The sequence below is a fragment of the Henckelia pumila genome, chromosome 4 (assembly GCF_033568475.1).
Source record: "Henckelia pumila isolate YLH828 chromosome 4, ASM3356847v2, whole genome shotgun sequence".
NCBI lineage: Eukaryota > Viridiplantae > Streptophyta > Magnoliopsida > Lamiales > Gesneriaceae > Henckelia > Henckelia pumila.
The window spans coordinates 165,600,586-165,627,958 of NC_133123.1; the positions used below are offsets into that span (position 1 = coordinate 165,600,586).

At 40.9% G+C, this 27,373-nt stretch overlaps 1 protein-coding gene across 1 annotated transcript; it reads left to right on the plus strand.

Moving 5' to 3' along the window:
• The first annotated feature begins 436 nt into the window (after positions 1 to 436).
• Positions 437 to 23,726, plus strand: LOC140862278 (uncharacterized). The gene is made up of 6 exons (XM_073265289.1): positions 437 to 665; positions 717 to 899; positions 1,407 to 1,738; positions 3,034 to 3,300; positions 23,334 to 23,523; positions 23,587 to 23,726. The coding sequence occupies exons 1-6, from the start codon at positions 437 to 439 to the stop codon at positions 23,724 to 23,726; spliced, it is 1,341 nt and encodes a 446-aa protein (XP_073121390.1).
• Positions 23,727 to 27,373: the final 3,647 nt, after the last annotated feature.

The window sequence follows — 27,373 nt, forward strand, 5'->3', positions numbered from 1 at the left end:
AAATGAATTAACCACTCTTGTGCGTCAGATGGCTATAGGGAATGGACAGACTGCGAAGGCATGTGGCATCTGCACTGCAATAGGACACACCACTGATATGTGTCCTACACTTCAAGAGGACTCAGTTGAACAGGTAAAAGCTACTGGCGGATTTCCTGGACCACCACAACGGAAGTATGATCCGTATTCCAACACGTACAATCCTGGTTGGAAGGATCATCCTAATTTTAGATACGGGAATCAACAAGCAATTCAACCTGGACATCAGGCTCCACCGCAGAATCAAGCTTTTAGGCCACCATTTCAACAACAACAGCAGCGCCCTCAGATTCCTACACCAGGTGAGTTTCTCGAAAATATAGTTAAGGAACTTGCAACTAATATTGCATCTTTTCAACAGGACACCCGAGCAAGTATCCAAAACTTAACTACTCAAATGGGACAGCTCGCTACAGCAATCAACAAGCTGGAAGCACAAAATTCCAACAGTCTGCCATCTCAAACTGTGGTGAACCCAAGAGAGAAAGCCAGTGCAATAACTTTAAGAATTGGGAAGGAGTTGAAAATGAAGGAGAAGGAAGTTGAGGTTGAGCCCAAAGAGAAGCTACACGAAGAAGAGCAAAAGGTAAGTGAGGAAAAATCATCCAAGGATGATTCACCAAGAGGTAAGTTTCCTCCTCTATCTGAATATAAGCCTGTTGCCCCTTTCCCCTTAGCTCTTAAGGACTCTAGGAAAGGTGAGGGAATTAAGGAGTTATATGAAACTTTTCTTAGATGTGAGGTTAACGTTCCATTGCTAGATGCCATTAAGCAGGTACCTCGATACGCAAAGTTTTTGAAGGAGTTGTGCACAGCTAAGAGGAAACAGACTTTGAAGGGTTGTCAGAAAGTGGAGTTAGGTGAGAATGTATCTGCAGTGATCCAAAGAAAATTACCCGCCAAATGCAAGGATCCAGGTATGTTTTCCATCCCATGCACTAAAGGAAATATTAGACTTGAAAAGGCCATGTTAGATCTAGGAGCATCAATCAATGTCATGTCATACTCTATTTATGCATCCTTGAAACTTGGCCCACTAAATAAGACTGGAATTGTCATACAATTAGCTGATAGGTCTAATGCATATCCTAGGGGCGTGGTCGAAGATGTGCTAGTGCAAGTGAATGAGTTAGTTTTTCCTGCAGACTTTTATGTGCTAGACATGGAAAACGGAGATCATAATAGTCCTATTTTGTTAGGCAGACCGTTTTTGAAAACATCCATGACTAAAATTGATGTTCACAGTGGCACACTCACTATGGAATTTGATGGCGAGGTTGTGAAATTTAATATCTATGATGTTATAAAATTTCCTGATAGTGATGATTGTGTGTTTTCTGTTAACATTGTGGATTTCTTGGCCCAAGATGTTTTTGAGCATGTAGGAAAAGATGAGCTAGAGGTGGCTATTATAGCACCCACTATGAAGACGGAAGAAGGAATTAGATGCAGCCGCGAAGTGGATGAGATTGAGGATATTCTGAACAATGCTCCTGAGCTACCACAGTCAGGTGATGTATCTTATTTGTCTTTACCGATCTCTAACACTCGGTGCCTTCCATCTGTTTTGCAGGCACCAGTGGTTGAGCTAAAAACACTTCCGACCCACCTTAAGTATGTGTTCCTTGGAGAAGGAGAAACGCTACCTGTCATCATCTCCAGCAGCTTGGAAGCCGAGCAAGAAGAACAACTAGTCAAGGTTCTAAAAGAGAATAAAACTGCTATTGGGTGGACCATAGCAGATATCAAGGGAATTAGCCCTTCCACATGCATGCACCGAATTCTGATGGAAGATGGTGCAAGTCCTTCACAGCAATCGCAGAGGAAGTTGAATCCACCTATGATGGAGGTGGTAAAAGCTGAAATTCTAAAGCTACTTGAAGTTGGGGTCATCTACCCAATTTCTGACAGTCAGTGGGTCAGTCCGGTACAGGTGGTACCCAAGAAAATTGGAATTACAGTGGTGAAAAATAAGGACGATGAATTGGTTCCCACCCGCATTCAAAATGGGTGGAGGGTTTGTATTGATTATAGGAAGCTTAATGCAGGAACCCGAAAGGAACACTTCCCTCTCCCCTTTATTGATCAAATGATTGAGAGGTTAGCATGTCATCCTTACTATTGTTTTTTTATGGTTATTTTGGTTATTTTCATATTGCAATTGCACCGGAAGATCAGGAGAAAACGACATTCACATGCTCATTCGGAACTTTTGCATACCGCCGCATGCCCTTTGGACTATGCAATGCACCGGCTACTTTCCAACGGTGTATGGTTAGTATATTTTTTGATTTTGTAGAGCACATATTAGAAGTCTTCATGGATGATTTTATTGTCTATGGTGACTCATTTGAAGATTGTCTGTCTAATCTTACTCTAGTTCTTAAGAGGTGTGTCGAAACCAACCTGGTTCTTAATTCTGAAAAATGTCATTTTATGGTTGGGCAAGGTATAGTGTTGGGTCATGTCGTCTCATCTAAAGGGATAGAGGTAGATAAAGCAAAAATTGATATTATTCAGTCTCTACCTTATCCCGTAAGTGTGCGGGAGGTGCGCTCTTTTCTTGGCCATGCAGGTTTTTACAGGAGATATATTCAGGATTTTTCCAAGATTGCATCTCCTATGTGCAAACTGCTGCAGAAGGATGTGTCGTTTGAATTCAATGAGTCATGCAAAACTGCTTTTGATAAACTCAAGGACTCATTGACTTCAGCGCCAATCATCCAACCACCGGATTGGACCAAGCCATTTGAAATCATGTGTGACGCCAGTGATTATGCCGTAGGAGCGGTATTGGGACAAAAAGTTGGGAAAGCATCGCACGCTATTTACTACGCTTCGCGCATTCTGAACGATGCCCAACGAAACTACTCCACTACTGAAAAGGAGCTTTTAGCAATAGTTTTTGCTTTAGAAAAATTTCGTTCATATTTACTTGGTGCTAAAGTTATTGTCTATTCTGATCATGCAGCTCTTCGTTTTCTGATGGCGAAGAAGGAGGCAAAGCCAAGGCTAATAATATGGATACTACTGCTGAGCGAATTTGATGTGGAGATTAAGGATAAGAGAGGAACTAAAAATCGTGTGGCTAACCACTTGAGTCGGCTAGTTCATGTTGAAGAAGAGCTGAAGTTGCGAGAAGAATTTCCTGATGAGCAGTTATGTTCAGTCAGCACGGAATTACCATGGTACGCAAATATTGTGAATTATTTAGTTACTAATGGATTTCCGTCTGAATTTTCTAAGGCACAAAAAGATAAGGTCCGAAGTGATGCTAAATATTATGTGTGGGATGATCCATACTTGTGGAAGCACTGCGCTGATCAAGTCATACGACGATGTGTATCTGCAAGCGAGGTAATCCCAATTCTCACATTTTGTCACTCACCCAATTCTCACATTTTGTCACTCATATGCTTGTGGTGGCCATTTTGGAGCAAAAAGAACAGCTAGGAAGATATTGGACTGTGGATTTTTCTGGCCATCCATATTTCGATACGCTTACATGTTTTGTAAGTCATGTGCTCAATGCCAAAAGACATGTAATATATCCCAGCGTAAGGAGATGCCTCAACAACCCATTTTAATATGTGAAATCTTTGATGTATGGGGTATCGACTTCATGGGTCCTTTTCCTAGTTTGTACGGATTTATTTATATATTACTTGTTGTGGATTATGTCTCGAAATGGGTGGAAGCCAAAGCCACCCGTACTGACGATTCGAAAGTGGTTGCAGATTTTATTCAACACAATATTTTTTCTAGGTTTGGAATCCCAAGAGTCCTCATTAGTGATAGAAGAACGCACTTCTGCAACCGAACTGTGGCTAGTTTATTGAAAAGATATCATGTGACGCACAAACTCTCCACTGCATATCACCCACAATCGAATGGCCAAGCTGAGGTCTCAAATCGAGAAATCAAATCCGTTCTGGAGAAGACAGTGAGTCCTACTAGGAAAGACTGGAGTTTGCGCTTGGATGATGCACTGTGGGCATACAGAACCGCGTTCAAGACACCGATTGGGATGTCCCCATATCGGTGTTGGAAAACTGGCGTTCAGATCAATCACGATTGATACCCGGTGCAGCGGAAGTTTAAAATTTTTAGTATGGAACAATTCCATAGTGTGGGTATCAACCATACGATTAAATTATTTGTGTGTGTAAAATTAAATAACTATTATTAAATTTTACCTTCAATCTCGAAGCGAGATTATTGGACACCACACAGATTTCTCTGCGCTTCTTGTATCTCCCTGGAACTGATGAACAAGCTTTCCTTCAATCAGGTCCACGAATGGAGGTTTAATCCCTCTGATAGATTGCACTAGAAAATCTATCAAAAGTTTTCTGCGAAGAGAATAACGAATTTGATTCGCTAATCCTGTCTGCAATTCAAAATCACAGACCGGAAAATCTCTGACAGAGAGAGGGAGGGGCGGCCGAATTTCTAGAGAGAGCTAGGGTTTTTTTTTCAAAAACTGTCTCTCAAAATTATGACCAACTGTGTGTAATTTCTGTACTGCAATAACTTATTTATAATGCAGGCCACTAACACCTTAGGGCCCATTAGTCATAAGTTGAGGCCCGACAAGCAAAGCCCGCATGTTCAGAAATTAATATAAAATTCATCGTGACTCCGATTGATAAACCAATTTTACCAATGTGCACAGAAACCATTTTTGCACATTTTAAAGTCAAGATAAATTTTCCTGAATCCGAATTCAGTGGTTTCCAAAAATGTACATCCCTATGTCATTTTAGGAAATCCTACTCCCTTACTCTTATTTAAGAAGTCCAACTTCTTTATTCATTAAATTTAACTCTTTAAATTTAACTATCTCAACGGAGATTAAAACTCCATTACACTGTGTGACCCTCAATGGTTCAGGGATACAGCTAGCCGTGGGCTCACAACTCCTTGTGACTCGGAACAACGATTTCCGACTTGCCCAACGAATCATGGTAAAGCGCCTAGCAACATCGCCCCATGATTCCCTAGGTATCACTGATAGTGCCTACAAGAACCAGTAGATTTTGGTTAGCGTACAGTACGGTCCCTTCATCCATATATCCCGATCGAATCAACAACCATTGGTATATCGAGAGTCGCTCAAGATTCGATAACTATGCAATACATCTTGAAGATCAAATTAGTGACATCGCATGTGCTACTAAGAAACCATTTCTTAAATCACATCAAGTACTCTGGCCAGAGATTCGTCACACTAATATCTCCTCAGATCGCATAGGATATCCACACTCGCAAGTATGTGGTGAATCCTTGACAACAATGCATCGACTCCTATATGTGTTGTAACTGTACCCAATCCCGACACCTGATGACCCCCATAGAGTCGGTAAACGAGTCAAAGCACAGTACTAGCATATAGAGTCTCCAGGATGTTTCAAGTAGTAAGGACTAATGGTGTACAACCAAAACCGCGGACTTTATCCACTCGATAAGTGATAACCACTTGGAAAGTCCGGATAGGGTAGTTCGATTATTCATCCTATGAATATCCATTTGCATGCTTCGAACATCTCCATGTTCCCTACCAATGAAACGTGGTACTCCGCATCGCAAATGCTAGTCTCAAACTCGAGCGATCCTTATCCTTATTATCGGACGGCTCAATCGACTAGGAACAGTTTAAAATATACAGTGACTATAAGATGTATTTCATGATAGACATCCCCATGTTCTACCACATCTTACATACACTATAGTATATTCAAGGTCTTTATCAAAACAACAATAGTATATCATAATATAACAATATGAAGAAAGATAAAGTCATTGCCATTAATAAAAGTGTAAATTACATTAAACAAAAGATCGTTTGTACAAAGAGTCATCAAAGCCCATAGCCACAAGTTGGCTCACTGGGCACCCACTCTTTCAATCTCCCACTTGCCCTATAGCCAACTAGTCATACTACGTAGACCCATTGCTTCGCGATGTTTGTCAAACAATGGTCCTGGCAAGGGCTTAGTAAGCGGATCAGCGATATTGTCTGCCGAGGCCACTCGTTCGACAGTGATGTCTCCTCTTTCCACAATCTCCCGGATGATGTGGTATTTCCTCAGTACGTGTTTGGATCTTTGATGAGACCTTGGTTCCTTTGCTTGAGCAACGGCACCTGTGTTGTCACAGTACACCGGGACTGGACCAACAAATTCAGGAATGACGCCCAACTCTTGGACGAACTTCCTCATCCAAACGGCCTCTTTAGCAGCAGCTGATGCTGCAATGTATTCAGCCTCAGTGGTGGAATCCGCTGTGGTGTCCTGCTTGGAACTCTTCCAAGAGACAGCACCGCCATTGAGCATGAACACAAATCCAGAGGTTGACTTCGAGTCATCCACGTCACTTTGGAAGCTAGAGTCGGTATAGCCTTCCAATTTCAGATCTCATCCTCCATATACCATGAACATATTCTTAGTCCTTCGTAAGCACTTAAGAATGTCCTTCACGGCTTTCCAATGCATTTAACCAGGATTAGCCTGATATCTGCTCGTGACACTCAGAGCAAATGCTACATCCGGTCTGGTAGATATCATCCCATACATGATACTACCTATAGCTGACGCATATGGTACATGTGTCATATTCTCTATCTCTGCATCAGTCTTGGGACACATAGACTTGGATAAAGAAACTCCATGACACATGGGTAGATGTCCTCTCTTGGACCCATCCATTGAAAACCGTTTCAATATGGTGTCGATGTAGGTTGATTGAGTGAGTCCTATCATTCTCTTAGATCTATCTCTATAGATCTGTATCCCAAGAATGTAAGATGCCTCACCCAAATCCTTCATCGAGAATCTACCTGATAACCATATCTTTGTTGACTGCAACATCCCTACATCATTCCCAATGAGTAGGATGTCATCAACATAAAGTACTAAGAATGTCACAGCATCCTTAACTACTTTCTTGTACACGCACGGTTCCTCCGGGTTCTTGATGAAACCAAAATCTTTTATTGTTTCATCAAATTTCTGGTTCCAACTTCTTGATGCTTGTTTTAGACCATAAATTGATCTCTGAAGCTTGCATACCTTATGCTCGCTTCCCATGGATGTGAACCCCTCCGGCTGCTTCATATAGATTTCTTGCTTAATGTCTCCATTAAGAAAAGCAGTCTTCACATCCATTTGCCATATCTCATAGTCATACCATGCAGCTATGGCAATAAGGATTCTTATGGACTTGAACATTGCAACTGGTGAAAAGGTTTCATCATAGTCAACTCCTTGTCTTTGAGTGTAACCTTTCGCCACCAATCGCGCCTTGTAGGTCAATACCTTACCATCAGGCCCAAGCTTTCTCTTGTAGATTCATTTACACCCTATTGGAACAATTCCATCAGGAGGATCTACTAAAGACCAAACTTGGTTTGTATGCATTGAATCCAATTCAGACTGCATAGCTTCAAGCCATAAATTTGAATCCGCATCAGAAATTGCTTCCTTGAAGTTTCTTGGATCACATCCAATGTCGGGTTCATCTTGATCCCCTTCAAGAAGAAGACCATATCGAACAGGAGGTCTAGAAGTCCTCTCGGATCTTCTAGGTTCAGGTGTGTCCAGTAATGGTTCCTGAGGCGTAGGATCGTTATTTTGTATTTCGGGTTCTTCTCGAACTTCTTCGAGTTTCATCATCTCGCCTTTCTTATCCAATAAGAACTCCTTCTCCAAGAAGGTGGCATTCCTAGAAACAAACACCTTTGTTTCAGCAGGATAATAGAAATAATATCCGATTGAATTCTTCGGATACCCTACAAAATAACATAAGCTGGATCGACTATCCAACTTATCTCCCACTGTCTGCTTCACGTAAGCAGGACATCCCCAAATCCTTAAGTACGAATACTTAGGAGCTTTGCCATTCCATAACTCGTATGGTGTTTTGTCCACTGCTTTAGTGTGGACGTTGTTCAACAACAATACCGCCGTTTCAAGCGCATAGCCCCAAAACAAAGGTGGAAGCTCAGTGAAGCTCATCATGGATCGAACCATGTCCAACAAAGTTCGATTACGACGCTCCGATACACCATTAAGCTGTGGTGTCATAGGAGGAGTCCACTGAGAGAGAATCCCATTCTCTTTTAGATAGTCCAAAAAATCGGTACTTAAGTATTCTCCACCTCGATCCGATCGAAGTGCTTTAATACTTTTACCTAGCTTATTTTCTACTTCAGCCTTGAATTCTTTGAACTTTTCAAATGCTTCATACTTATATTTCATTAAATATAAATACCCATACCTTGAATATGATGGAAAACTGGCGGTCAGATCAATCACGATTGATACCCGGTGCAGCGGAAGTTTAAAAATTTTTATCATGGAACAATTCCATGGTGTGGGTATCAACCATTCAACGATTAAATTATTGTGTGTGTAAAATTCAAATAACAATTAATTAAATTTTACCTTCAATCTTGAATCGAGATTAATGGACACCACACAGATTTCTCTGCGCTTCTTGTATCTCCCAGGAACTGATGAACTCCTTCAATCAGGTCCACGAATGGGGTTTAAATCCCTCTGATAGATTGCACTAGAAAATCTATCAGAAGTTTTTCTGCGAAGAGATTAAACGAATCTGATTCGTTATTCCTGACTGCAATTCAAAAATCACAGACCGGAATTTTCTCTGACAGAGTGAAGGGGGGCGGCCGAAAACTTGAGAGGAGGCTAGGGTTTATTTTCGAAAATCCTGTCTCTCAATAATGACCTGTTGTGTCTAATTTATGTACTGTAATAACTTATTTATAATGCAGGCCACTAACACCTTAGGGCCCATTAGTCATAAGTTGAGGCCCGACAAGCAAAGCCCACACGTTCAGAAATTAATATAAAATTCATCGTGACTCCGATTGATAAACCGATTTTACCAATGTGCACAGAAACCATTTCTGCACATTTTATAGTCAAGATAAATTTTCCTGAATCCGAATTCAGTGGTTTCCAAAAATGTACATCCCTATGTCATTTTAGAAAATCCTACTCCCTTACTCTTATTTAAGAAGTCCAACTTCTTTATTCATTAAATTTAACTCTTTAAATTTAACTATCTCAACGGGGATTAAAACTCCATTACACTGTGTGACCCTCAATGGTTCAGGGATACAGCTAGCCGTGGGCTCACAACTCCTTGTGACTCGGAACAACGATTTCCGACTTGCCCAACGAATCATGGTAAAGCGCCTAGCAACATCGCCCCATGATTCCCTAGGTATCACTGATAGTGCCTACAAGAACCAGTAGATTTTGGTTAGCGTACAGTACGGTCCCTTCATCCAAATATCCCGATCGAATCAACAACCATTGGTATATCGAGAGTCGCTCAAGATTCGATAACTATGCAATACATCTTGAAGATCAAATTAGTGACATCGCATGTGCTACTAAGAAACCATTTTTTAAATCACATCAAGTACTCTGGCCAGAGATTTGTCACACTAATATCTCCTCAGATCGCATAGGATATCCACACTCGCAAGTATGTGGTGAATCCTTGACAACAATGCATCGACTCCTATATGTGTTGTAACTGTACCCAATCTCGACACCTGATGACCCCCTCAGAGTCGGTAAACGAGTCAAAGCATAGTACTAGCATATAGAGTCTCCATGATGTTTCAAGTCGTAAGGACTAATGGTGTACAACCAAAACTGCGGACTTTATCCACTCGATAAGTGATAACCACTTGGAATGTCCGGATAGGGTAGTTCGATTATTCATCCTATGAATATCCATTTGCATGCTTCGAACATCTCCATGTTCCCTACCAATGAAACGTGGTACTCCGCATCGCAAATGCTAGTCTCAAACTCGAGCGATCCTTATCCTTATTATCGGACGGCTCAATCGACTAGGAACGGTTTTAGAATATACAGTGACTATAAGATGTATTTCATGATAGACATCCCCATGTTCTACCACATCTTACATACACTATGGTATATTCAAGGTCTTTATCAAAACAACAATAGTATATCACAATATAACAATATGAAGTAATATAAAGTCATTGCCATTAATAAAAGTGTAAATAATATTAAACAAAAGATTGTTTATACAAAGAGTCATCAAAGCCCATAGCCACACGGTTGGCTCACTGGGCACCCACTCTTACAATCTCCCACTTGCCCTATAGCCAACTAGTCATACTACGTAGACCCATTGCTTCGCGATGTTTGTCAAACAATGGTCCTGGCAAAGGCTTAGTAAGCGGATCAGCGATATTGTTTGCAGAGGCCACTCGTTCGACAATGATGTCTCCTCTTTCCACAATCTCCCGGATTATGTGGTATTTCCTCAGTACGTGTTTGGATCTTTGATGAGACCTTGGTTCCTTTGCTTGAGCAACGGCACCCGTGTTGTCACAGTACACCGGGACTGGACCAACAAATTCAGGAATAACGCCCAACTCTTGGACGAACTTCCTCATCCAAACGGCCTCTTTAGCAGCAGCTGATGCTGCAATGTATTCAGCCTCAGTGGTGGAATCCGCTGTGGTGTCCTGCTTGGAACTCTTCCAAGAGACAGCACCGCCATTGAGCATGAACACAAATTCAGAGGTTGACTTCGAGTCATCCACATCACTTTGGAAGCTAGAGTCGGTATAGCCTTCCAATTTGAGATCTCGTCCTCCATACACCATGAACATATTCTTAGTCCTTCGCAAGTACTTAAGAATGTCCTTCACGGCTTTCCAATGCATTTGACCAGGATTAGACTGATATCTGCTCGTGACACTCAGAGCAAATGCTACATCCGGTCTGGTAGATATCATCCCATACATGATACTACCTATAGCTGATGCATATGGTACATGTGTCATATTCTCTATCTCTTCATCAGTCTTGGGACACATAGACTTGGATAGAGAAACTCCATGACACATGGGTAGATGTCCTCTCTTGGACCCATCCATTGAAAACCGTTTCAATATGGTATCGATGTAGGTTGATTGAGTGAGTCCTATCATTCTCTTAGATCTATCTCTATAGATCTGTATCCCAAGAATGTAGGATGCCTCACCCAAATCCTTCATCGAGAATCTACCTGATAACCATATCTTTGTTGACTGCAACATCCCTACGTCATTCCCAATGAGTAGGATGTCATCAACATAAAGTACTAAGAATGTCACCGCATCCTTAACTACTTTCTTGTACACGCATGGTTCCTCCGGGTTCTTGATGAAACCAAAATCTTTTATTGTTTCATCAAATTTCTGGTTCCAACTTCTTGATGCTTGTTTTAGACCATAAATTGATCTCTGAAGCTTGCATACCTTATGCTCGCTTCCCATGGATGTGAACCCCTCAGGCTGCTTCATATAGATTTCTTCCTTAATGTCTCCATTAAGAAAGGCAGTCTTCACATCCATTTGCCATATCTCATAGTCATACCATGCAGTTATGGCAATAAGGATTCTTATGGACTTGAACATTGCAACTGGTGAAAAGGTTTCATCATAGTCAACTCCTTGTCTTTGAGTATAACCTTTTGCCACCAATCGTGCCTTGTAGGTCAATACTTTACCATCAGGCCCAAGCTTTCTCTTGTAGATCCATTTACACCCTATTGGAACAATTCCATCAGGAGGATCTACTAAAGACCAAACTTGGTTTGTATGCATCGAATCCAATTCAGACTGCATAGCTTCAAGCCATAAATTTGAATCCGCATCAGAAATTGCTTCCTTGAAGTTTCTTGGATCACATCCAATGTCGGGTTCATCTTGATCCCCTTCAAGAAGAAGACCATATCGAACAGGAGGTCTAGAAGTCCTCTCGGATCTTCTAGGTTCAGGCGTGTCCGGTAATGGTTCCTGAGGCATAGGATCGTTATTTTGTATTTCGGGTTCTTCTCGAACTTCTTCGAGTTCCATCATCTCGCCTTTCTTATCCAATAAGAACTCCTTCTCCAAGAAGGTGGCATTCCTAGAAACAAACACCTTTGTTTCAGCAGGATAATAGAAATAATATCCGATTGAATTCTTCGGATACCCTACAAAATAACATAAGCTGGATCGACTATCCAACTTATCTCCCACTATCCGCTTCACGTAAGCAGGACATCCCCAAATCCTCAAGTACGAATACTTAGGAGCTTTGCCATTCCATAACTCGTATGGTGTTTTGTCCACTGCTTTAGTGTGGACGTTGTTCAACAACAATACCGCCGTTTCAAGCGCATAGCCCCAAAACGAAGGTGGAAGTTCAGTGAAGCTCATCATGGATCGAACCATGTCCAACAAAGTTCGATTACGACGCTCCGATACACCATTAAGCTGTGGTGTCATAGGAGGAGTCCACTGAGAGAGAATCCCATTCTCTTTTAGATAGTCCAAAAACTCGGTACTTAAGTATTCTCCACCTCGATCCGATCGAAGTGCTTTAATACTTTTACCTAGCTTGTTTTCTACTTCAGCCTTGAATTCTTTGAACTTTTCAAATGCTTCAAACTTATATTTCATTAAATATAAATACCCATACCTTGAATAATCGTCAGTAAAGGTAATGAAGTAGGTGTGGCCATATTGAGTCCCAACTCTAAATGGTCCACAAACATCTGTATGGATCAAATCCAACAGATTTTGACTACGCTCAGGTTTCCCCTTAAAAGGAGATTTAGTCATTTTTCCTTTTAGGCAGGATTCACAAGTAGGTAGAGAGTTAATATAAGACATATCAAACATGCCCTCTCCCACTAGCTTGTTCATCCTCCTTGAGGAAATATGACCTAGTCTAGCGTGCCAAAGGTTTGCTGGGTTTTGACTATCGATTTTCCTTTTGTTTGTTGTCTCCGGTTTATCAATATAATTTATTGGAACGTCTTTTAGTTTTAAGTTGTATAGATCGTTTTCAAGTTGTCCATTTCCAATCAAACATTCATTCTTGTAAATATTGCAAATCCCATTCACAAAATTGCAAGAATAACCATCTCTATCTAGCATAGAAACAGAAATAATGTTTTTAATTAAATCCGGAACAAATAAAACATCTCTTAAAAATAACTTAAAACCGTTCTGCAAAATTAAATAAACATCTCCAATGGCTGTAGCTTCAACTCTGGAACCATTCCCGAGCCTCAGCTGGGTCTCACCCATTCTAAGCCTGCGACTTCTTGTCATCACCTGCAAATCATTGCAAATGTGAGATCCACATCCGGTATCCAATACCCAAGAAGTAGTATTAAGTGAAATGTTTATTTCAATATAGAACATACCCTTTGCAGTTCCCAACTGCTCTAGATATTCCTTGCAGTTGCGCTTCCAATGACCGGGCTTCTTGCAGTAATGGCAAACATCCTTGGATTTTGCATTGTTTGAAGCCTTTGTCTTGTTCTTCTTCTCGGGCTCGACTTTCTTGGGTGGGGCAGAACGTTTCTTGCCCTTCATACTTGGCCCCTTCTTTGCAGAAGATGAGGAGCCCACCAAGAAAGCTGGCTTATCCTTCTTAAGTGTGGATTCATATGTCACAAGCATATTGACCATCTCTTCAAGGGTGGCCTCTATCTTGTTCATATTAAAATTTACCACAAATCCGTCAAACGAAGAAGGAAGAGACAGAAGCAGTAAATCCACGTTGAGTTCATGTTCCAACACCAAATCAAGGGTCGCTAACTTTTGTATGAGCCAAATCACTCGTACCCCATGATCACGGACCGAAGTCCCTTCACGCATGCGACACGTCATTAGCTCCTTAACAGTAGAGAACCTTTCAGCCCTCGATTGAGCCCCAAAAAGTTCCTTGAGTTGAGCGTGAATGTCAGCAGCATTCACGGTGTCCTCAAATCGCCTCTGGAGTTCATCAGACATCGAGGCTTGCATATAGCATTTGGTCTTGATGTCATGGTCCCACCATGTATCAAGTTTGGCCAATTCCTCCGGACTTACGTCAGCTGGTGCTTCCTTCGGAGGTGATTTCTCTAACACGTAGAGCATCTTCTCCGAAGTCAAGACAATCTTCAACTTCCGGAACCATTCCGTATAGTTTGCGCCAGTTAACTTGTTTTGTTCGAGGATCGAGAATAATGGATTACGCGAATTCATTGTATGAAATACTGAAAAGAAAAACAGACATATATCAATGATTGTTTAAGCAATTTACTAAGACATAAAATAGGCGAATTTAATTTTATGAATCTCACTCCCACTATTTTAACGATTTCACTACCCTCTAGTGAAAACGGGAAACTTTTTCCTTAGTGAGAACATGGAGTCCAATTGACAAACTTATGGTCCCGAATAATATCAGCCAACCATAATTCTCAAAAGGTAGAGCCCAATTGCTTCCAAAGCAACCCCCATGTATTTACCTCATGTCCAATAAGGGCCCAATAATATGACGCCGTTTAAAGTGACATGTCAAGATGACCCATCAATATTAAGTTGTGATGGACGGTCGCCATGTGGATCCCCCAATAATATGAGCCGATCCCATGGGAGTTCCACCCAACTTACAACATGTGTCGATCCAATGTACAGCTTTCCGACGGACGGGCCCCCCCAATAATATGAGCCGGACCGTATCCGCGGGTAGCATCACATACATTGACCGTTGATGGAAGGTAGGAACATTTAAACAAATTTAAATTTCCTTTATTTATCTTGATATCAATTTTAAATCATATTTAAAATGAGGGATTTTTAATTATAAAAATTTGTCTCATCAATTTTTCAAATTATTGCATGCTTGCCGGATTCACGCAATTATGTCTAAAACATGCATACAATCATAATATCATATATTATATAGGATGATCGATTCCATTTCTAATTGACCCGTGGTTGCCAATCACGAGTCTTAGTCCAATCCTAGGTAATATGCAGTATGCAATGCAATCCTATTACATTAGCTTCCAATTTACATTTCTTCGTCTTTATTGTTTGCTGGGCCCACCATCTTCAAATCTTGATCTCCCACTAAATCTAATGTATTTACAATAAATAACAATGACAAGTAGGGGATACATTTTTAGGGGTGGGAACGGGCCATAAACCAAGCCCACTTTTATTACATATGACATTCATACTGGGCCATAAACCAGGCCCATTAATAAAACCAACAACAATAAAAACAAATGTAAATTCCTAACATACACCTACAAATTGGTCATGGCAATCGATCATCCTTATCCAATAACATTTAATTCAAAATTAATTTATTGGATAACATGCAGTGGCAATTCAAATTTAAACAGGATAAAATCATATTTTATATATAAAATCTTATTTTATCTCTATATCAAATAAAATCATATTTTATCTATAAAATCCAATTTTACAAATAAAATCATATTTTACTCAATATATCATAAGATCATATCTTATCATCAATTGTACCAAAATAATTGATTTCAAAATTCAATTTACGGATAAAATATTAAAATTTTCCAAAAATTCAAATTTATCCAAAATCAATTTTAAAATTTACAGACTCGAACAATTCGATCCGAAATCTCGCGAACCAATCAAAAACAATTTTTGACCGGACCAAAATAAAATTTTAACATATTAAAATTAATTTTTAATAAAAATATAATTTTTCCCGCGGGCCGCCTGGGACACTCCCGGGCCGGCCCGCACCCGGGTCGCGGGCCGGGGGCAGCCCGGCTGCCCCCTTAGGGCAGCGACTCTCGCTGCCCTGGCGGCGCCTGGCGCCGCCGCTGGGCGGCGCCGTGCGTCGCCCTGGGCGGCGCCGAACGCCGCCCCTGAGCGGCGCTGTGCGCCGCCCTGGGCAGCGCCGAGCGCTGCCCTGCGCAGCGCCCAGCGCTGCGCTGGGCAGCGCATAGCGCTGCCCTGGGCGGCGCCGTGCGCCGCCCGGGGCAGCAACAATTGCTGCCCCACCGGGCAGCGATCCAATCGCTGCCCGGGTTTTGCCCCGAAAAATTTTATTTTTATTTAAAAATATTTATTTTGTTTTCCAAAAACCGAGATTCAAAAATTTTGTACAATTGATTAATTTAATCGTTTGATCTGAGCAACCTGGCTCTGATACCACTGATGGAAAACTGGCGGTCAGATCAATCACGATTGATACCCGGTGCAGCGGAAGTTTAAAAATTTTTATCATGGAACAATTCCATGGTGTGGGTATCAACCATTCAACGATTAAATTATTGTGTGTGTAAAATTCAAATAACAATTAATTAAATTTTACCTTCAATCTCGAATCGAGATTAATGGACACCACACAGATTTCTCTGCGCTTCTTGTATCTCCCAGGAACTGATGAACTCCTTCAATCAGGTCCACGAATGGGGTTTAAATCCCTCTGATAGATTGCACTAGAAAATCTATCAGAAGTTTTTCTGCGAAGAGATTAAACGAATCTGATTCGTTATTCCTGACTGCAATTCAAAAATCACAGACCGGAATTTTCTCTGACAGAGTGAAGGGGGGCGGCCGAAAACTTGAGAGGAGGCTAGGGTTTATTTTCGAAAATCCTGTCTCTCAATAATGACCTGTTGTGTCTAATTTCTGTACTGCAATAACTTATTTATAATGCAGGCCACTAACACCTTAGGGCTCATTAGTCATAAGTTGAGGCCCGACAAGCAAAGCCCACACGTTCAGAAATTAATATAAAATTCATCGTGACTCCGATTGATAAACCGATTTTACCAATGTGCACAGAAACCATTTCTGCACATTTTATAGTCAAGATAAATTTTCCTGAATCCGAATTCAGTGGTTTCCAAAAATGTACATCCCTATGTCATTTTAGGAAATCCTACTCCCTTACTCTTATTTAAGAAGTCCAACTTCTTTATTCATTAAATTTAACTCTTTAAATTTAACTATCTCAACGGGGATTAAAACTCCATTACACTGTGTGACCCTCAATGGTTCAGGGATACAGCTAGCCGTGGGCTCACAACTCCTTGTGACTCGGAACAACGATTTCCGACTTGCCCAACGAATCATGGTAAAGCGCCTAGCAACATCGCCCCATGATTCCCTAGGTATCACTGATAGTGCCTACAAGAACCAGTAGATTTTGGTTAGCGTACAGTACGGTCCCTTCATCCAAATATCCCGATCGAATCAACAACCATTGGTATATCGAGAGTCGCTCAAGATTCGATAACTATGCAATACATCTTGAAGATCAAATTAGTGACATCGCATGTGCTACTAAGAAACCATTTCTTAAATCACATCAAGTACTCTGGCCAGAGATTTGTCACACTAATATCTCCTCAGATCGCATAGGATATCCACACTCGCAAGTATGTGGTGAATCCTTGACAACAATGCATCGACTCCTATATGTGTTGTAACTGTACCCAATCTCGACACCTGATGACCCTCAGAGTCGGTAAACGAGTCAAAGCACAGTACTAGCATATAGAGTCTCCATGATGTTTCAAGTCGTAAGGACTAATGGTGTACAACCAAAACCGCGGACTTCATCCACTCGATAAGTGATAACCACTTGGAAAGTCCGGATAGGGTAGTTCGATTATTCATCCTATGAATATCCATTTGCATGCTTCGAACATCTCCATGTTCCCTACCAATGAAACGTGGTACTCCGCATCGCAAATGCTAGTCTCAAACTCGAGCGATCCTTATCCTTATTATCGGACGGCTCAATCGACTAGGAACGGTTTTAGAATATACAGTGACTATAAGATGTATTTCATGATAGACATCCCCATGTTCTACCACATCTTACATACACTATGGTATATTCAAGGTCTTTATCAAAACAACAATAGTATATCACAATATAACAATATGAAGTAATATAAAGTCATTGCCATTAATAAAAGTGTAAATAATATTAAACAAAAGATTGTTTATACAAAGAGTCATCAAAGCCCATAGCCACACGGTTGGCTCACTGGGCACCCACTCTTACAGAATAATCATCAGTAAAGGTAATGAAGTAGGTGTGGCCATGTTGAGTCCCAACTCTAAATGGACCACAAACATCTGTATGGATCAAATCCAACAGATTTTGACTACGCTCAGGTTTCCCTTTAAAAGGAGATTTAGTCATTTTCCCTTTTAGGCAGGATTCACAAGTAGGTAGAGAGTTAATATCAGACATATCAAACATGCCCTCTCCCACTAGCTTGTTCATCCTCCTTGAGGAAATATGACCTAGTCTAGCGTGCCAAAGGTTTGCCTGGTTTTGACTATCGATTTTCCTTTTGTTTGTTGTCGCCGGTTTATCAACATAATTTATTGGAACGTCTTTTAGTTTTAAGTTGTATAGATCGTTTTCAAGTTGTCCATTTCCAATCAAACATTCATTCTTGTAAATATTGCAAATCCCATTCACAAAATTGCAAGAATAACCATCTCTATCTAGCATAGAAACAGAAATAATGTTTTTAATTAAATCCGGAACAAATAAAACATCTCTTAAAAATAACTTAAAACCGTTCTGCAAAATTAAACAAACATCTCCAATGGCTGTAGCTTCAACTCTGGAACCATTCCCGAGCCTCAGCTGGGTCTCACCCATTCTAAGCCTGCGACTTCTTGTCATCACCTGCAAATCATTGCAAATGTGAGATCCACATCCGGTATCCAATACCCAAGAAGTAGTATTAAGTGAAATGTTTATTTCAATATAGAACATACCCTTTGCAGTTCCCAACTGCTCTAGATATTCCTTGCAGTTGCGCTTCCAATGACCGGGCTTCTTGCAGTAATGGCAAACATCCTTGGATTTTCCATTGTTTGAAGCCTTTGTCTTGTGCTTCTTCTCGGGTTCGACTTTCTTGGGTGGGGCAGAACGTTTCTTACCCTTCGTACTTGGCCCCTTCTTAGCAGAAGATGAGGAGCCCACCAAGAAAACTGGTTTATCCTTCTTTAGTGTGGATTCATATGTCACAAGCATATTGACCATCTCTTCAAGGGTGGCCTCTATCTTGTTCATATTAAAATTTACCACAAATCCATCAAACGAAGAAGGAAGAGACAGAAGCAGTAAATCCACGTTGAGTTCATGCTCCAACACCAAATCAAGAGTTGCTAACTTCTGTATGAGCCAAATCACTCGTACCCCATGATCACGGACCGAAGTCCCTTCACGCATGCGACACGTCATTAGCTCCTTAACAGTAGCGAACCTTTCAGCCCTCGATTGAGCCCCAAAAAGTTCCTTGAGTTGAGCGTGAATGTCAGCAGCATTCACGGTGTCCTCAAATCGCCTCTGGAGTTCATCAGACATCGAGGCTTACATATAGCATTTGGTCTTGATGTCATGGTCCCACCATGCATCAAGTTTGGCCAATTCCTCCGGACTTACGTCAGCTGGTGCTTCCTTCGGAGGTGATTTCTCTAACACGTAGAGCATCTTCTCCGAAGTCAAGACAATCTTCAACTTCCGGAACCATTTCGTATAGTTTGCGCCAGTCAACTTGTTTTGTTCGAGGATCGAGAATAATGGATTACGCGAATTCATTGTATGAAATACTGAAAAGAAAAACAGACATATATCAATGATTGTTTAAGCAATTTACTAAGACATAAAATAGGCGAATTTAATTTTATGAATCTTACTCCCACTATTTTAACGATTTCACTACCCTCTAGTGAAAACGGGAAACTTTTTCCTTAGTGAGAACATGGAGTCCAATTGACAAACTTATGGTCCCGAATAATATCAGCCAACCATAATTCTCAAAAGGTAGAGCCCAATTGCTTCCAAAGCAACCCCCATGTTTTTACCTCATGTCCAATAAGGGCCCAATAATATGACGCCGTTTATAGTGACATGTCAAGATGACCCATCAATATTAAGTTGTGATGGACGGTCGCCATGTGGATCCCCCAATAATATGAGCCGATCCCATGGGAGTTCCACCCAACTTACAACATGTGTTGATCCAATGTACAGCTTTCCGACGGACGGGCCCCCCCAATAATATGAGTCGGACCGTATCCGCGGGTAGCATCACATACATTGATCGTTGATGGAAGGTAGGAACATTTAAACAAATTTAAATTTCCTTTATTTATCTTGATATCAATTTTAAATCATATTTAAAATGAGGAATTTTTAATTATGAAAATTTGTCTCATCATTTTTCAATTTATTGTATGCTTGCCGGATTCATACAATTATGTCTAAAACATGCATACAATCATAATATCATATATTATATATAGGATGATCGATTCCATTTCTAATTGACTCGTGGTTGCCAATCACGAGTCTTAGTCCAATCCTAGGTAATATGCAGTATGTAATGCAATCCTATTACATTAGCTTCCAATTTACATTTCTTCGTCTTTATTGTCTGCTGGGCCCACCATCTTCAAATCTTGATCTCCCACTAAATCTAATGTATTTACAATAAATAGCAATGACAAGTAGGGGATACATTTTAGGGGTGGAAACGGGCCATAAACCAAGCCCACTTTTATTACATATGACATTCATATTGGGCCATAAACCAGGCCCATTAATAAAACCAACAACAATAAAACAAATGTAAATACCTAACATACACCTACAAAATTGGTCATGACAATCGATCATCCTTATCCAATAACATTTAATTCAAAATTAATTTATTGGATATCATGCATATGGCAATTTAAATTTAAACAGGATAAAATCATATTTTATATATAAAATCATATTTTACATATAAAATCATATTTTACCTTTTATTAAATAAAATCATATTTTATCTACAGAATCTAATTTTATAGATAAAATCATATTTTACTTAATATATACATAAGATCAAATCTTATCATCAATTGTACCAAAAATAATTGATTTCAAAATTCAATTTAAGGATAAAATATTAAAATTTTCCAAAAATTCAAATTTATCCAAAAATCAATTTTAAAATTTTCGGACTCGAACAATTCGATCCGATGCCTCGTGAACCAATCAAAAACAATTTTTGACCGGACCAAAAATAAAATTTTAACACATTAAAATTAATTTAAATAAAAAATAATAATTTTTCCCGCGGGCCGCCCGGGACACTCCCGGGCCGGCCCGCACCCGTGGGCGCGGGCCGGGGCAGCGACAATCGCTGCCCTGCGCAGCGCTCTGCGCTGCGTTGCGCTGGGCAGCGCCGAGCGCTGCCCTGGCGGCGCTGAGCGCCGCCCCTGGGCGGCGACGTGCGCCGCCGTGGGCGGCGCTCTGCGCCCCCTTTGGGCGGCGCCGTGCGCCGCCCGGGGCAGCGACCGTCGCTGCCCGGGTTTTGCCCGAAAAAAAAATTTTTTTATTTAAAATATTTATTTTGTTTTAAAAAACCAAGACTCAAAAATTTTTGTACAATCGATTAATTTAATCGTTTGATCTGAGCAACCTTGCTCTGATACCACTGTTGGAAAACTGGCGTTCAGATCAATCACGATTGATACCTGGTGCAGCGGAAGTTTAAAATTTTTAGTATGGAACAATTCCATAGTGTGGGTATCAACCATACGATTAAATTATTTGTGTGTGTAAAATTAAATAACTATTATTAAATTTTACCTTCAATCTCGAAGCGAGATTATTGGACACCACACAGATTTCTCTACGCTTCTTGTATCTCCCTGGAACTGATGAACAAGCTTTCCTTCAATTAGGTCCACGAATGGAGGTTTAATCCCTCTGATAGATTGCACTAGAAAATCTATCAGAAGTTTTCTGCGAAGAGAATAACGAATTTGATTCGCTAATCCTGTCTGCAATTCAAAATCACAGACCGGAAAATCTCTGACAGAGAGAGGGAGGGGCGGCCGAATTTCTAGAGAGAGCTAGGGTTTTTTTTTCGAAAACTGTCTCTCAAAATTATGACCAACTGTGTGTAATTTCTGTACTGCAATAACTTATTTATAATGCAGGCCACTAACACCTTAGGGCCCATTAGTCATAAGTTGAGGCCCGACAAGCAAAGCCCGCATGTTCAGAAATTAATATAAAATTCATCGTGACTCCGAATGATAAACCGATTTTACCAATGTGCACAGAAACCATTTCTGCACATTTTAAAGTCAAGATAAATTTTCCTGAATCCGAATTCAGTGGTTTCCAAAAATGTACATCCCTATGTCATTTTAGGAAATCCTACTCCCTTACTCTTATTTAAGAAGTCCAACTTCTTTATTCATTAAATTTAACTCTTTAAATTTAACTATCTCAACGGGGATTAAAACTCCATTACACTGTGTGACCCTCAATGGTTCAGGGATACAGCTAGCCGTGGGCTCACAACTCCTTGTGACTCGGAACAACGATTTCCGACTTGCCCAACGAATCATGGTAAAGCGCCTAGCAACATCGCCCCATGATTCCCTAGGTATCACTGATAGTGCCTACAAGAACCAGTAGATTTTGGTTAGCGTACAGTACGGTCCCTTCATCCATATATCCCGATCGAATCAACAACCATTGGTATATCGAGAGTCGCTCAAGATTCGATAACTATGCAATACATCTTGAAGATCAAATTAGTGACATCGCATGTGCTACTAAGAAACCATTTCTTAAATCACATCAAGTACTCTGGCCAGAGATTCGTCACACTAATATCTCCTCAGATCGCATAGGATATCCACACTCGCAAGTATGTGGTGAATCCTTGACAACAATGCATCGACTCCTATATGTGTTGTAACTGTACCCAATCCCGACACCTGATGACCCCCATAGAGTCGGTAAACGAGTCAAAGCACAGTACTAGCATATAGAGTCTCCATGATGTTTCAAGTAGTAAGGACTAATGGTGTACAACCAAAACCGCGGACTTTATCCACTCGATAAGTGATAACCACTTGGAAAGTCCGGATAGGGTAGTTCGATTATTCATCCTATGAATATCCATTTGCATGCTTCGAACATCTCCATGTTCCCTACCAATGAAACGTGGTACTCCGCATCGCAAATGCTAGTCTCAAACTCGAGCGATCCTTATCCTTATTCTCGGACGGCTCAATCGACTAGGAACAGTTTAAAATATACAGTGACTATAAGATGTATTTCATGATAGACATCCCCATGTTCTACCACATCTTACATACACTATAGTATATTCAAGGTCTTTATCAAAACAACAATAGTATATCATAATATAACAATATGAAGAAAGATAAAGTCATTGCCATTAATAAAAGTGTAAATTACATTAAACAAAAGATCGTTTGTACAAAGAGTCATCAAAGCCCATAGCCACAAGTTGGCTCACTGGGCACCCACTCTTTCAATCGGTTGATTTTTGGGAAACCATGCCATCTGCTTGTCGAATTGGAGCATCGAGCCTACTGGGCTATTAAAAATTTCAACATGCAGACGGATGAGAGTGGAGCGCACAGGAAGCTGCAGTTACAAGAACTAGAAGAGATACGCAATGATGCATATGCGAGCTCAAAGATTTATAAGGAAAATACAAAGGCTTTCCACGACAAGATGATTTCTAGAAGGGTCTTTGAAGCCGGTCAAAAAGTTTTGTTATATCACTCACGACTTCGATTATTCCCAGGTAAGTTGCATTCTAGATGGATTGGCCCATTTGTTATCACTAATGTTTTTCCTCATGGTGCAGTAGAGATAAAGAGCTTGGAAACATCGAAAATATTCAAGGTGAATGGCAAACGCCTGAAGCATTACTTTGAAGGGGTCCAAGCGAATGAGGAAGAGGATGCGCATGATCTCACACTCGATGATCCGCCACAGATTGATTAACTCATAGCATCCAGTCGGGATGACGACTATAAACCAAGCGTTTTTTGGGAGGCAACCCAACTTTTTATTTTTCTCGTCTTTACACCTCTGTCTCATTCATTTCTTTTGTCATTTTATCTTAGTTTTTACTTTATTAATTTTGCGTAACTTGAGAGTTGATATGGTTTTATTTTTCCTCGCAGAAAATTGGACAATTCAAAGCCATAGAGCACGCGCCCCACTCTATTGCGCGGCCGCGCCACCTCTATATCAGAAAATTTATATTTTTGCGTAGGTCAAGAGCGCGCGCCCCACTCTATTGCGCGGCCGCGCCACCTCTATATCAGAAAATTTATATTTTTTCATAGGCCAAGAGCGCGCGCCCCACTCTATCGCGCGCCCGCGCAGCTTTAAAGTCAGGAAATTTCATTTTTGCGAAGCTAATGAGCGCGCGCCCCACAACATTGAGCGCCCGCGCAATCCCTGGGCACCAAGTCTTATAAAGTCGAAGCACATGAGCGCGCGCCCCACTTTCATGAGCGCCCGCGTGATCTAACATCTCGAGAGATAAATTGTGTGAAGCCTATGCGCGCGCGCTCCATCACCACCGAGCGCCCGCGCGACGGGATATATAAAACACTTTTTCGAGTTTGTTGTCTCACTTTCTCCCCCAACTCTTGCAAAATTCTCTAAATCCCTAAATCCATAATCTCACGAGATCGATTTCATTCACCAAATCTCTTCTTTGGAGCGATTTGTCTAATACAATCTCCCAAATCCTTTCCCCAATTTCTCTCAACCCGTCGAAGAAGCGTGGATTTTGGTCGGATTGCTCATATTGTTAGTGGGAATTGTTTGGAGCTTTTCAAGTCGGACATCGAGTTCGTTCTTATATTGGGTAAGTGTTGGTTTTCATCTTCGGGTTTGAAGCTTTCCTTCAAGCCAATATTCATATTGTGCAGTTGTGACTTATGAATTTTGTTGAAGTTTGGGGGGCATATTATTTGTGAATTGGTTGTTTGGTGATTGTGGTGGAGTCGTACCGTGGGTATATTGTTGAAGTTAGTGGGAAGAAGGGTGTGGTATTGTGGTTTTTGTGAATTTTCAGGAGTGCACACCAAGTGTTTGTTCTATGGCGCCCACGAAGAAAACTAAGTTTGGGGCCTCTTCTTCTTCTACTCCCGCCCCTTCCGTAGATAGTAAGCGGTTCTGGAACGCCCAGGCGGCTGCAATTTATCAAGAATGGCTTGGAAAGAATATCCTCGCCGAACGAGGATTCGACGCATCTATTGGTTTTGACCCTAGTACTTATATGACGAGTGTTGGTCGGGAAATTGTTGCCCGAAAATGGCAGGAGTTTGCAAAGCAACCTCAGGACGCAGTTGTTCCTTTGGTTAGAGAGTTCTACGCCAACCTCAAGATGAAACATGTTCAGTTGAAGGTACTCGTGCATGGGAAAATGGTTCCATTCGACTCCCACACCATCAATACTCTCTTTAAGATTCCTCCGGTGTATCACGATGAATATCAAGAATTCAAAAGCAGTGACATTGATTACGACGTTGTTATTCGTCGCATCTGTCGACCGGGGGCTGAGTGGCGCTATGGGCGAGATGGTATGCCATCCAAGTTAAAGAAGACTGAGATGCAATATGAGGTCAATCTGTGGTATAATTTTATTTGTGCTCGTCTGAAGCCGATCGACCATGAGCACGAGGTTACACGGGATCGAGCTTTATTGCTCTATTTCATTGTGGAGGGGAAGTCCATTGATTTGGGACTCATTTGTCAAGAGACTATTCTGCACGTAGTAGGCGGCAAGACGAGTGGTGGTCTTGCATTGCCTGTCATTATTTCTGATCTTTGTGAGGAGGTCGGGGTGGAATGGAGACCCACGGAGGAGATTTTGAAGCCCATCACCGCCATTGCATTTGACTGTAACACCCGCTTGATACCTCCAGCGGTGCAGCGAGCGAGAAACGAGAGAGCTGCAGGACGTCGAGCACAGGCACCCGAGCAGCAGTCGGATCCTTCTATGACTAATCGATTGGCTAGACTCGAGGAGTGCACCTATCTTGACAGGAGCAGCAGCAGGAGAGAAAGGAGATTCGCACTATGCAGCAGATGTCTGGAATCTTTATGAACTACATGATGGACCTCTGCAGCTATTCTCCCACACTACTTTCCTGATGGTGCCAGCTTCCTGCCCCCGCGACCACAGTGGCCTCCGATGTTTGGCCCGACTGACCCTCCTATTGATCCACATCCTGACGGTGATGGTGGTGACCACTGACGGTCATCACCCGAGGTACATGTCCTGGTTCTGTTATTTTATACTGTCATATCATTGAGGACAATGTATGTACCTAAGTTTGGGGGGAGTTCCGTAGATGTTAGGTGTTGCTTTGTTTTGCTTTGTTTAATTGAGCGTCAGTTGTGTTTGTGTGTCCATGTCTAGTTTATTAATTTATTGATTATTGGTTTTTGTGTGAGTTGTATGGGTTGCATCACTTTTGAGATCAATGGTAAGATAACCAATGTTTATTTGTTTTAATGGGGAAATTGAATCCTTGAATATCTGCCTCCTGACAAACAAATTTTTTTTGAAACTTCGACCAAGTGACTTGAAACTCTTATATACTCTGTGAATTTCGTTTGATCCTGAATTTGAAACAGACATAAATAGAAAGTATTGAGGCGTCGTTTGGATCAATTGGGCCTTTACTTATTTATTCATGCATTATCCATAGTTGCCCTTTGAGCTATCACATATACATGAGCACAAGAGGTGCATTTGCTGAGTTTTTGTTGTGCAAAATCACCGTTTACTGTTGGTGATTTCTTCTTTTTCTGCACTGGTTGAATTCATATGAGTTAATTGTGGAGAGATATTAATCTAGAACTAGCTTGAACATCCCTCGAGGCGCAATACGGGTATACTGTGACTTAGGAATGAGATAGGCAATTTTTCTAATTCGATTGAGCCTTTCAAGCCACCCTTAATACATTATGTCCCTAGTACCCCTTTTGAGCTAATTGAAAACGAATGGCATGCGTGAAAACGTGTGATAAAACCCCATTCGGCATTATTTCAAGGTCCTACAATTACTACCTGCAGCTTAAACACTATTTCCTACCTTTAGGGAGTAATTGCATGTTTGATTTTTATACTCTTGATTTGAATACTTAAATGGATAGTGTGTTGAGAATTGCAATGAAAAATCGACAGAAGTGTAGTAGTAGAAGAAAAAAAAAAGAGAAAACTGTGAAAAAGAAAAAAAAAAGCGGGATGAAAATGCAAAGAAAAAAAAAATGGAGTTGAAAAGAATGAAAAAGTTTGCCGTGTGAATGAAGAGGAGTGGATTTAAGAGATAAAATCATATTTTACTCCTTTTTTGAATTATTTCCTTCGTTTGTAGCCATAAGCCCAGCTATACATTATAAGCCGAATAAGACCTATGGACCAAGTCACAGTCGCCTAATATACTAGTGGAGAGGGGTTGTGAGAGTTTAGCCTATGGATTGTCGATTGACATTTTTAATGAATATGCATTTTGATCAAAACACGCACACACTTTATTCTTTCTTGAGCAAATTTGATTGTGAGCGTTTTTTATTGAATGTCTTTTGTGTTGATCCCGAGTTACCTTGAAAGTTCTCATGATCTA